Source organism: Capra hircus, chromosome 13, assembly GCF_001704415.2.
Source record: "Capra hircus breed San Clemente chromosome 13, ASM170441v1, whole genome shotgun sequence".
Lineage (NCBI taxonomy): Eukaryota > Metazoa > Chordata > Mammalia > Artiodactyla > Bovidae > Capra > Capra hircus.
Genome location: NC_030820.1, coordinates 24,429,712 through 24,441,724, shown reverse-complemented (window position 1 = coordinate 24,441,724; position 12,013 = coordinate 24,429,712). Strand labels below are relative to the sequence as shown.

General features: G+C 47.3%; 1 protein-coding gene across 12 annotated transcripts in view; it reads right to left on the bottom strand.

The window, feature by feature from the left end:
• Window positions 1-12,013, bottom strand: part of KIAA1217 (KIAA1217 ortholog) — a 532,385-nt gene that overhangs the window by 341,661 nt on the left and 178,711 nt on the right. For 3 of the 12 annotated variants that reach the window (XM_005687938.3, XM_018057093.1, XM_013968440.2), the window contains exon 1: window positions 7,650-8,117. The exons of 1 other annotated variant lie outside the window; for it this stretch is intronic. In XM_005687938.3, coding sequence (XP_005687995.2) covers window positions 7,650-7,719 — 70 coding nt within the window. In that variant the 5' untranslated portion in view covers window positions 7,720-8,117. Of the gene's footprint in view, window positions 1-7,649; window positions 8,135-12,013 lie in introns of those variants that run through there. 8 more of the 12 variants (XM_018057101.1, XM_013968448.2, XM_018057092.1 and 5 more) reach the window with 6 other exon arrangements.

Here is a 12,013-nt window from a genome sequence, read left to right as displayed (position 1 = left end):
TAGCAACCCACTCCTCTGGTGAGGGCTACCTCGTTTGTGGTCTCTTCTCTAATGACACAGAGGTAACAGGAGCTACTGAATAAAGACAGGTGCGGAAAATGTCCCATCTCAGGCTGGGAAATATGTGGGCAATCTGCAAAGATTTAAACATATGCTTTTGAGTGTGTGCACATGAGTTTTTCATTAGTCAAATTTTTGTCTACTTGATACAACAGAGTTGACTTCTAAATGGATTTTTACAATTAATTTTTTTTTTTTTTTTTTGGCTGTGCAGCCTGACACTCAGGATCTCAGTTTCCTGATCAGGAATCAAACCTGTGTCCCCTGCACTGGAATGGCAGAATTCTAACCACTGGATCGCCAGGGAATTCCCTTGATTACTTGTGATATCATGAAAATAATATATTTTAAAAGTTATTCCAGACAGCTAGATTAACTGGCAAAATGGAATCTCTGAAAAGGTGATTTCTTCACGTGGGCATAACACACAAATATACACATCCACCCAGGAGGACACACACTCATGTTCCTCAACTACCGACAAGGGCAGAAAGTTCTACTGGGCCTTGCTCTGCCACGTGAACGCACAAGAACTATCCCATTTCATCTCAGGATCCTCAGAAAAGGTCAAGACAGCCAGGACAACAGCCCCTTGGAGACTGAAAAGTTTTCCACGTTCTTTGAAATAAACTGGGAAAGGAGGAGGGAGGGAGAGAGTTGGAGTTCAGGGTCATCTGTCAACATCCACCTTGGAGCAGCCCCACCTCGCTGACCCTCCAACCACAACCCTCTTCACACTTGGCACTAAGGAGGTCATGTCCGTCTTAGGCTGTGTGCTAAGCTGCTCAGCTGTGTTCCTCTCTTTGCAACCACATGGTCTGTAGCCGCCAGGCTCCTCTGTCCATGGGATTCTCCAGGCAAGAATACTAGACTGGGTTGCCATTTCCTTCTCCAGGGGGATCTTTCCAACCCAGGGATCAAACCTGTGTCTCTTCCGTCTCCTGCACTGGCAACTGTCTTCTTTACCACTAGTGCCACCTGGGAAGCCCCCCACCGTAGGTTACTTTTCCATTTTTCACTGTCTCGTGGATTCTTCTAAAATGTCTCTGGGTGTTTACGGAGGTTTAATGCAATGTGCAGGACAGCAGAAACAGACAGCAGATGCACCAGTGGGTAAATGCACTGGCTTCTCATTGCCCTGGGGACCCACCCTTCCCTCAGCCTCGCCTGCCTGCCTGGCAGCTCACTGAGCTCTGGATCCCACCTGCTTGCAGGTCACCCTGCTCCACTTTGACAGCACCCGCAACAAACCAACCAATGCGGCTACCACACGAAGCTGAACAACCCAGCCCTACGACTCCTACACAATGGGCTATACAACATTCCCATTTACCGTGACCCTGGAAGGGTCACTGGAGCTTCTTCCTCTATGAGACGCAGTTCTTGGAAGCGATCGACTCCCACGCCCGAGGCAGAGGACACGGCTCTCCCATTCCGGCCATTTGGGGAGAACGGGACCTTTCAGTGGAGGAGGAAAAAAGCAAAGGGGAGCCGCAGAGGACGTGCAGTCACAATTCCACAGCCAGTGGAGTCCCACCAACTCCACTGTCCACGCGGACACACTGCCCGAGGCTTGGAAACAGAAGCTCAGTTCTGGCCCTTGTCTGGAAGGCACTTTGGTGCTAACTTTTGAGCCTGGGTGTGTCGGGCTGTTTGCTATTCTGGGAATCTGTGTCAAACAAATAATGAAGCTGGAGTTTGAAGACAAGGTTTCCAGTTTTCCCCTTCCTGCCCCTCCCAGCCTCTGTCGGCCCAGAGCAACCCCTCCCGCAAGGCAAAGAGCAAGATGGGAGCTTCCAGGGGAGAACGGTCCCCCAGCAACCTTCCCTGGAGCAGCAGTGGGGATCGAGAGGACAGAGGTGCCAGAGAGATACTCTTCCAAGTTTCAAAGGGCTTTTTGGCTGGGATGGAGACTTCTGGAAAGGAAAAGTAGAAAGTGGGGGGCTGGGGAGGGGCAGGGACCAGGCAGGCAGAGGACTATGGAAGATGGGTCACCCCAAGGAAGACACGCCCAGAGCAAATTACCCTGTAGGCAAGAGACCACAGGAGCTGCCGAGACTGGCTTCACGGCCCCCACTCAGGGTGCCGGGGCTGGGTCGGCTGACCTGCAACCCGGGATCTGGGCCTGGCATTGTTCCTGTGTTTAATGCCTCTTGCCATTTGAGAGCCAAGAACAGGGCGGATGGCCTTCCTGAGATTTTACTCCTGGATCAGATTAGGAGGATCCTGTCCTCCCGGGGAAGGAGTCCCCCACTGCTTCATAGTGGCTCCTGGTCAGCTGTCTCTAAGGTGTCGTTTTCTAGACTGTGTTGGGATGCTCTCTTGCATTAGAGTATCATGGGGAGCTACAGTTTTGTCTGGCTGTAAAACGCATTCCAATCTACTATGGCATCAGTCACAGGTATGTCCGTGTATTTAAACCATTACATCCTTTTGTGCACACACGAGAAAATCACGTTTTTCAGTCCCCTTCATCTAGTTGGGGTCTTGTTCTAATTCCGCTCTGTGCAATGTGGGAAGAAACTATATGGGCCACCTTTAGCCCTGGCCCCTGACCTCCTGAGTCCTCTTTCCTACCCTTTCTTCTTTCCCCTTTGGCCAGTTAAGTGCAAAACCTCCAGCAGAAACCTCCAAGACCCTGGGGAATTGTCATCATAACTAGACATCCTTTGGACGACTTGGGTCCCAGGGTCACCTGGAGGTAAACCACCGGGATCCACTTGTCCAGGAATGTCCACATTCCATTGTTCAAAGCAAAAATTAACCTTGATTATGCTAAACCACAGACATTACAGCAATCATCTGACTCCTATGTATCACATATTCTGTTGGGACGCACAGAGTTCCTCCATTTTTTCCAGCTCCCTTGTTAATATCATAAAGATCACTACCAGAGACACACTGGCACAAAAATTAACAGCTGAAACCAGGCCATTATGTAGATTCCTCTAAAAAAATCTTACAAAAGTAAATAAAAGAGGTTTTTGCTAGAGATTTTACACAAAATAGGAACAGCCCCTCCCCTATCCAGAAAAGCATTCTTGTCTCAATGGCTTGTTTGCTGATTGACTGATTTATTTTTTGCAAATATTTATTGAGTGCCTGCTCTGTACACTGAAAGGAGTTAGGAAGTGGAGTGAAGTGGTGATCAAAGTAGACTTACTTCCCTTCCCTCATAGGGGAGGCACATTATAATGAAGGAGGCAGATAACAAACAGATAATATGTAACATGAATGTCATAGCTATGGTTTTTCCAGTGGTCATGTATGGATGTGAGAGTTGGACTATAAAGAAAGCTGAGCACCGAAGAATCGATGCTTTTGAACTGTGGTGTTGGAGAAGACTCTTGACGGTCCCCTGGACTGCAAGGAGATCCAACCAGTCCATCCTAAAGGAGATCAGTCCTGAATATTCATTGGAAGGACTGATGCTGAAGCTGAAACTCCAATCCTTTGGCCATCTGTTGTGAAGAACTGACTCATTGGAAAAGACCCTGATTCTGGGAAAGATTAAAGGCAGGAGGAGAAGGGAACAACAGGATGAGATGGATGGCATCACCGACTCAATGGACATGAGTTTTAGAAGCTCTGGGAGTGACATGAGTTTTAGAAGCTCTGGGAGTTGGTGATGGACAGGGAAGCCTAGAGTGCTGCAGTCCATGGGGTTGCAGAGTCAGACACAACTGAGAGACTGAACTGAACTGACTGAAAAGTGCTTTAAGGTTAAAACAGGATAAGGGACAGAAACTGATAGGCAATTTTAGAGGATGCTTTGGAGCAAAGACCAGAATGTCTGGGGCGCCCTGGGGACCCCTCCACTTACCACCTCCCCTGCCAGGGCTATACTCTGCAAGGCTGCCAATATGATTTTTTTTCCAACTTCACTGAGATATAACTGACATGTAATCTTATCTGATTTTAAGGTGTACAATATGTTGATTTGATAGTTACACACTGTGAAATGATTACTACCACAGTGAATACTAGTATCTTAAGACCCCAGTGAATCAGGGGTGGTAGAGGCAAGCAGGTGGCTGACACAGCTGCACAGGGGTTTCAAGACACTGGGGCCAGAGTGAAAGCAGTCGCCTCAGGGTTGCTATGGGCAGGCATGGGCATCCTAAGGACCACTCTGGGGAGCCCAAAAGAAGCAGAATATTGGACTTCCCTGGTGCTCCAGTGGTTAGGGCCCAGTGCTGCCTCTGCAGGGGGCAGAGGTTCCATCCTTGGCTGGGAAACTAAGATCTCACATGGCACACAGCCAAAAAAAAAAAAAGGCATGATATAGTCAGACTCAAATTCAACCACTAATTACTAAGCACCTCTCTGCACTTCGCACTGTTTACTACCCAGCAGCTGACGCTTCCACCCCAGGAGCATCATCGATAACAATTATTCTCAAGGTAACCATATGCCCAGTTGCCAAAACAGTTCTGGGTTACAACTGTTGTCCCATTGAAATTATTTATAGCGGTCCCTTTCACTCTCAAAACTGTCTCGGTTTGAACAAGTTACAGGATCACCCAGCGGATCCTTATCTATCTGTAGATTGATAAACTCAAAGCCCTAGGGTGGTATAATTAGCTTTTTGTTCAGCACATATTTATTGATCGCTGTCTCATGCCTGGTGCTCTGTTAAGTTCTGGGGATGTGAAGACAAACAAGTCACGGTCTTCGCCCTCGAATACCACACTCTCACTGGTATTATTACAATGCCAAATACGATCAAGCCCACAAGGAATCATGGGTAATGAAGCCATCAGACGCTGGCCTCCTTTGCATGGTCCTCTTGAGTATCGAAGAACTGGAGAAGAGGCCACACTCCTTCACAGCATCATTTTCACCCAGGACGCAATGGGGATCTTAAAAATCTAACCTGAATTCTTAGCCCTCTTTCACGCGCTCCCCAGCCACCTTTCTAGCCTCCTTCTGCACACAGACCCAATCCTGGACCATTTCTAACAATCCTGGGTCCCCTCTTCTAAATTCCAGCTACAAATATCCAAACTGCAATCAACATCTCCACTTGGATGCCTGATAAGCTTCCAGATCCTACCATAGCCAAAAGATTTTCTGCTCTCCACTTCCAAGCCACAAACACCCTCTCCGCTACTCCTCTCCAACACTTTCCCCTTCAGGTAAATGACAACTTCCCAGAAGCACAGGCCAAAGTTTCTGAAGTCATCTCCGACTCCTCTGTCTCTCTTATATCCTGTATCCAATCCCTTGGCAAATTCAGTTTCATCCTCAATACATATCTAAAGTCTGTCTTCTTACGACCACCTGTTCTACTTCCCTACCTGCTGATCCAAGCTAGTGACTGGTTTACTTTGAAAGCTTCCTAACTGAGCTCCCTGCTCTGCCCCCAACCCCACTCTGGTGATTCTCAGTAGAGCACCCAGGACTACCTCTGAAGAAACCTCTCAGACCCACCAGCAGCTCCCACCTCGCTTGAAATAAAAGCCGACGTCCTTACTCTACTATCAGAGGCCCTACCCGACAGGGCCTAGAATTCTCTCTTAACCTCTTTTCTATCCATCCTTTCCTCATGTTGTTCTTTGAAGATGCCCTTTTTCTTCTCTCCCTCACTTCTTTCTGATGTCCCTTCAAGTATCACAGCAGTGCTGAGTCGCTCAGTCGTGTCTGACTCTTTGAGACCCCATGGACTGTGGCCCACCAGGCTCCTCTGCCCATGGGGATTCTCTAGGCAAGAACCCCAGAATGGGTTGCCACTACCTCCTCCAACATAGTAGTGAGGCCATCTCTAATAACCCTACTACAGTTTCATCCCTGACCACCCCCATACTCAATATTTTCTTTCTCTGCCTTATTTTCCCCCACAGTTTAATAAACTTACTAGATAAAATATAAGATGCCCAGTTAAATTTGAATTTCAGATAAACAATGAATAATTTTTAGCATAAGTGTATCCCAAATATTGCATGGGATACACTTATACTAAAAAAAAAGTTTATTTTTTTACCTGAAATTCAAATTTAAATGAGCCTTTTATTTTTGTTTGACAAATACGGCAACCCCACCATATAACATGCTATTTTACTTATCTATTTATTGTTTTTGTCCTCCACTCCCCTTCCCCCAAACTTGGCCCTAAGAATATAAAGCAAGGGCTTTTCATCTATTTTGTTCACTGCTGGATCCCCAGAAGCTAAAACAGTGACTCCCACAGAACAGAGGCTTGATATTTAGTGAATAAATGAAATAAAGTGATCACACTGCATCAGTCTCACCATCTCAGTCTCTGAAGTGTCTCTGAACTGCTGTGGTTGTTTGCAAATTGCTTCTTAAATCAGTTCCACTCTCTTACTGCGCCCGTAGATTCCGAGTATTTCGTAATGCAGCAGAAGCCCAGAGGTTGAATTCCTGCTGCAGGACCCTGTCTATCAAAGAGGGCAGGGGAGGGGGCCCCCAGGCAGTGGGGCCCCCAAGGAGAGTGTAGTGCTTTGACAGCACAAACACAGCCAGCAAGCGGAGGACTCTGAGTCTCGGATTCTCCAGGGTTCACTGGTCTTAAAGTTTCCTGCTTTTCACCGGGGGGAATTTCTATCTCTTCTACTTGTATTTTCTTCTGTCTGGCTTAGTTTTGCATTTTCAGTGTGGATGAGTCATGTGTGACTTCCCTTTTGCCTTTTTAAAAAACACACACCTTTTCCCCTGTGCATTGTTGTTACTCCCACGCACAGCACTGCAGCCCCGCAAGCATGGCTATTAACTGGCCCCTGGATGAACCTGGGCTAAGGCGGGGGCGGGGAGGGCTCTGGATTGTGCTGGGTCCAAACCCGCTGCCTTCGCGATAGTGCATGCAAGGTAGGCTCCGGAGTCACAGACGTCAGACACTGGACGGCCCAGCCGAGGAGCCCTTTCCCCACCCAACCACACTGCATAATTTCTTTGGAACGACATAAGCTTCTGGAAGTTCCCTACGGAAAAGACAAGTCTATTATAAACACAATCAAAGGGAAACTGCTCAGAGAAAATCTATCAGAACTGTCTTAACAGCTCCCAACTTTTGAATTCAAGCATACAGAAAATTCGCACAGCTCCATCTCTCCTCTACAGGGACAAGTGCTCCCCTGCTGTTCCGATCCGGAAAAAAAAAGAAAAAAAAAAACTCTGCGATTTAACTCTCAAATACGACCAAACTTGCCTCCGACGTGCCTGTGGCTCGTGGAATCCCCCCAACCAATGAATGGAAGTGTTGCCGTCCCCGAGAGACCTTTCCAGAAAGAGCTGCTCTCTCCCGCGGCTGGAGCAGGGAGTATGGAAAGCTGCTTTGGGCGATGTATTTGTCACTGCCTGGAGATCTAGCAAGTACTGACGGCTTACAGGGCTACCAGTGTAACACCACCCCGCCACTTCTTTGGCTGCTTAAGAAAATCCTGCCAGAGATTAAAAAAAAAAAAAAAAGTCCAGCCTACAGCTCTCCACTGAGTTGGGAAAACGCACCACCCCAAGAAATACGCCTTTTCTGTGCCAGGCGCTCGGTCTGCAGTTATAAAAAGCAGCAGCCAGCCGCGAGGCACACGCGGAACCGTAACTCCATCTTTGAATGAGAGCCTCTTACTTACCCGGCATCTGTCTGCTGTCTGCTGAGTAAGGAAGGCATGGCTCACATTTCTGGCTTTCGTTTTCTTCCATTGTCCCTGCCTCCGGCCCAGGCTCCTCTCTGGTCTTTAAACTTCAGGGCGCCGTTCTGAAAAAACGCTTCCAGAAAGCGCCTGGAAGGGGGCCCGGGGGGTGGGGAGGAGGGGACGGTGCGAAACCCCACCCCAAACTACTCTCCACTCCCGTGCAAAGTCTCTCTCGCCAGGGAAGACTGCATTCCAGCGCCCGGCCTCCCGCGTCCCTCCGCGTGCGCGCGTCCCCTGGTCCGTCCGTCTGTCCGGCCGGGTCCCTGAGGAATGCGGGCTGGGCCCCCCGCCCGCCCCCGCGCCGCGCGCTTCCCCGAGGCCCCAACAGGTGATGCGCTGTCCTGCCCTGGACCCACGCGGGCCCCCCGAGGCAAACTGCGGCGACTCCGCAGCCGGGGAAGGAAAACATGGCCCGGGATCGCCGGCAGGAGCCTTTGCTGGAAGCCGGTTCTCCGTCTCTTTCATCTCACAGAATCAGCCTCCCCAATAGGCTGATATCCTGAAAAAAGGAACAGCCGACTGCGGAACGTCCCAGATTTCAGTGAAATCCCTTTTATAAAGGGCAACGAGGACAGGTTATATGCTGAAGGTTCTTACACACTTTCTTCACCTAGCGTTTAGAGCTTGATTAACAGACAGATACAGCTGACTTTGCACACAATCAATTTCAGTCTCTTCAGCTGGACTTTGCGAAGTTTGCACTCCTTTGCCTACACTTTCTCAACAGTTCCTCCTCCCCAACATACATAAACACACTCACACGTTGATCACAAATCTGAAAAGTAAACTAGTAAAATCCACCTTCTGAATCTCTCCAGTTCATTAAAATATCAGAAAGGCACTTCAAATACTTTTCTTTGGATGGGCAGAGTTGCATCCAGCATACTCATTTTCCCTTGAAACTACCTACAAACATTTATTTTGTTCTTTACAGGGTCCTTGAAACACTGGCCGATTTCCCAGAAAGTGAAAAGAGGAGGCACAGCGTCCACAAAAATTAAAAAAAAAACAACAACAAGAAAAGGTACATAATCTGTGCAATGTACATGCTGCTATTTCAGATCTAGGCAAATCACACACTGCCTAGGAAGACGGTGATCTTTTAATCTGTAGGAGCCCCATTGTTTGGTGGGGGGAAGGAGGATAGTTAGCCTGCTGACGATAACTCAACCCAGTTTACATACCATTCAGACAAGGTTTTACATTAATTTAGATGAAGATTGTGTGCAGAAGAATGACTGGCCTACCCTCCAGATTCTGACCTTGAGTCACCTGTGTACTTTGGCAGTGTGGGGGACATATTTTGGCCATTTCAGAGAAAAAAGATTTGGAAGCCCATGAAGGACAAGGTCATCATGCCAGGAAGCCACATCAGGTTATCGTGCAAGGTCATCACATCAGGAAGGGAAGAAGAGACCCCCTCAACTCCTAAAAGGATTTTTCTTGAAACCCGAGAGGATGTGGTGGATCTTCCAGAAAGTTAAAGCCAAGCCCAGTAGCACTGAAGGCAGGCAGTTGGGTTGACTGGGGCAGATATCTCAAGGACCTTGTGACTTTGCAACAGGCTGACCTGGTAATCTTGCTTTAAGGAGGAACTAATCACACACACTTTCTGTCCTGGTGGCCTACGGCAAAGGCCAGACGAATCTCCTTTTAACCTGGTTATTTCCTTGGGTTCAGAGTGCTCATGAAGCAGGGATCTGAGTTCAGGTCTCCAGGTCCAGATTATCTGGGTCCCTTGTCTAGCCGTGGAGTATTTGTCTTCAAGTTATTAATGCCAGAAAGGATGGGGGCGGGGTAGAAGGAGAGAGCACCGCAGGGCAGCTCTAGATGTCAGCCTAAACCAGATGCCCCTGGGCTTGCGGCTGTGACACCAACCCACCTTGATTTGGTGTGTGGAGAGCCTGTTCCTGGCAGTTTCTGCCTGTCTCTTGACACAGTACAGAGGCAAAAACCCCAGGATGAAGGAGACAGCAAGGCACATACAATGGCAGTCTGTCCTCAACAATCTGTAGCACCCAGTCCTCCCAGGGCTCTTCCAGACTAGCCCAATCCAGGCAGAAAAGATGCACCTTTAGATGCAGATTCTGCTTGCCTGGGGCTGTTTGGAAAGCCTAAGAGCAGATAAACGCTCTTGTTGATTTCAGATAAGCCAGATGGGGGCTCTCCCACCCCTCTTGCACTCGGCTTAGTTCCCTGGCAGCCCAAGGAACCCCCTCGGGGAACTATGTGTCCCAGCCCCAGCGGCTGGAACCCTCCCCTCCCCCACAAGCAAAGCTGACTCTGGCCTCTGCAGACAGTCCTTGAAGCAAGATTCTTCAGGGAGTGCACAAAAGAAAAAGGCATTTAGCAACGAAGACACTTAACATAAATCATTAAGAACCATGAAATCTATATATATATTTACGGTAAAACACTTTCTCTTGAGTAGTCAAACTTTCTGATCGTACTATGGGGAAAAGCTTCTATCGTACTAGTACCGGCCCTTTGTTCCTCCTCCTTGAGAACAGGAACTGAAAACAGTTGGAGAGGCTCTGTATTAATGCCACGGCACTCTTCTCTACATTGCTCCCCAAAGCACAAAGCCCTTGCTAAGAACTTTTTGCTGATTGTCAGTTTCTCTGAACGGGGTCTCTGGCAAACAGTAACCCTTTTCTGCAATCTCCATTAGCTTAGTAATTCAGATTTTCATGAAACATACTATTATTATCATTGCTATTACTGTGGTATGTTCTTTCTGGAAGAAACACTATTTGAACTAGATGTACATGAAGCTTTTCGGTTTCATTTAATGTCTGGGTTAAAAAAAATTGCTATGACAAACCAACCTGCCTACTAGCAGACTTCAAAATTTGTTGTCAAAGGCCTAAAGAAAGCGGAAGCACTTGAAATGTGATATTTTCCTGCAGACACATAAAGACCTACAAGAAGGTTACCAGCAGGCTATATTTTCAACTCCATTTCGGTTAACCAGGAAAGGTGCACGACGATTTCTTGGTTAATGGCACCATATGTTGGCAATTCATGATTCACAATGAGCTATGACACAGAGAAGTGTCATTTAAAAAGAAAGACAACTGATGAGATACTAGTGATGTAAGGAGAACTGGTGATTTTGCACCCAGAACAAACCCATGACAGAACTAAGCCATTATTGGTTGTGATGATGCAATTTCAACGGGCATTACTATGATGGACATTAATCACAAAAATCATAAATATTGTGTATGACTTCCGGGCAGGCATACTTAATTATAGGGCTGAGGAAAGCATGTCAATTTTCTTCGTGTAAGTTTTTCAAGAAAAAAATCACTAGAATAAGCGCTCGTGGAATCCTGCTGCTATGTTTCCATTTTTTTCTTTTCTGTTTTACTTTAAATCCTATTAAGAACAGGATAACTTAAAATGACAGGACATTGGGACACAAAAGAAATAATTAACGCTTGCTGAAGCCATAGAAGGTAATCTCCCGAGGTTTCCATAACTGTGAAAATCAAACAAAACAAAGTGAAAGACAAGCCACAATGTTTCGACCAGAGACCTCAGGCCTGTTGGGTGGTGCATCTTCTCTTCTAAAGGACACGCTGTTGTGTGTGACTGCAAGTCAGAAACAAAGGACTTTTGACAACTGGGAAAACATTTGCTTCAATGGATGATCTGGTGAATGAAATGAAAGATCTTCAACCCTCCTGTTGCCAGCAGTGTGTCAGCTGGCTAGGGTGACCGTATACTTAAATATAAACCAGAGCACTTGTGACAGGGAAAGGAGACACCAGAACAATGGTGACAGCAGAACAAGATGCAGAAACTACGACTGTCCCTGGCAAGCCAGCACAGATGGTCACCTAAGTTCAAGATAAGCCCTCCGCACTGTCGGTATCCAAATGTGAAATGAACATAATAATTTCTCCAACACAGACCTCACAAGAGAAACTTACTTATTAATTAAATGTGTGAACTTCATCTCTGTATTACAAACCCCACTATTTCACATCGAGAAACACGGATTCCAGAATACAATATCCTGCATGATTCAGCCATCAAAACAGAGTTTTCCTTTCTATGTCTAGGACAAAGATCTCACAGATGCGACCAGGTCATCATTTATAGCTCCAGCCTTCTCTCTAGAGAATAACCCATATTCTTCACAGTTCTTAAAATCCCTGCCGGTCAAGGAGAACTGAGGTGGCCAAGACCCTCCCCCCACCCCCTCCACCTCCACACACACAACCCCCTCAAGTCTCTCTACTGTGATGTCCTGGAACTTTCCTCCCCTACATCGTAACAAATTCCTCATGTGG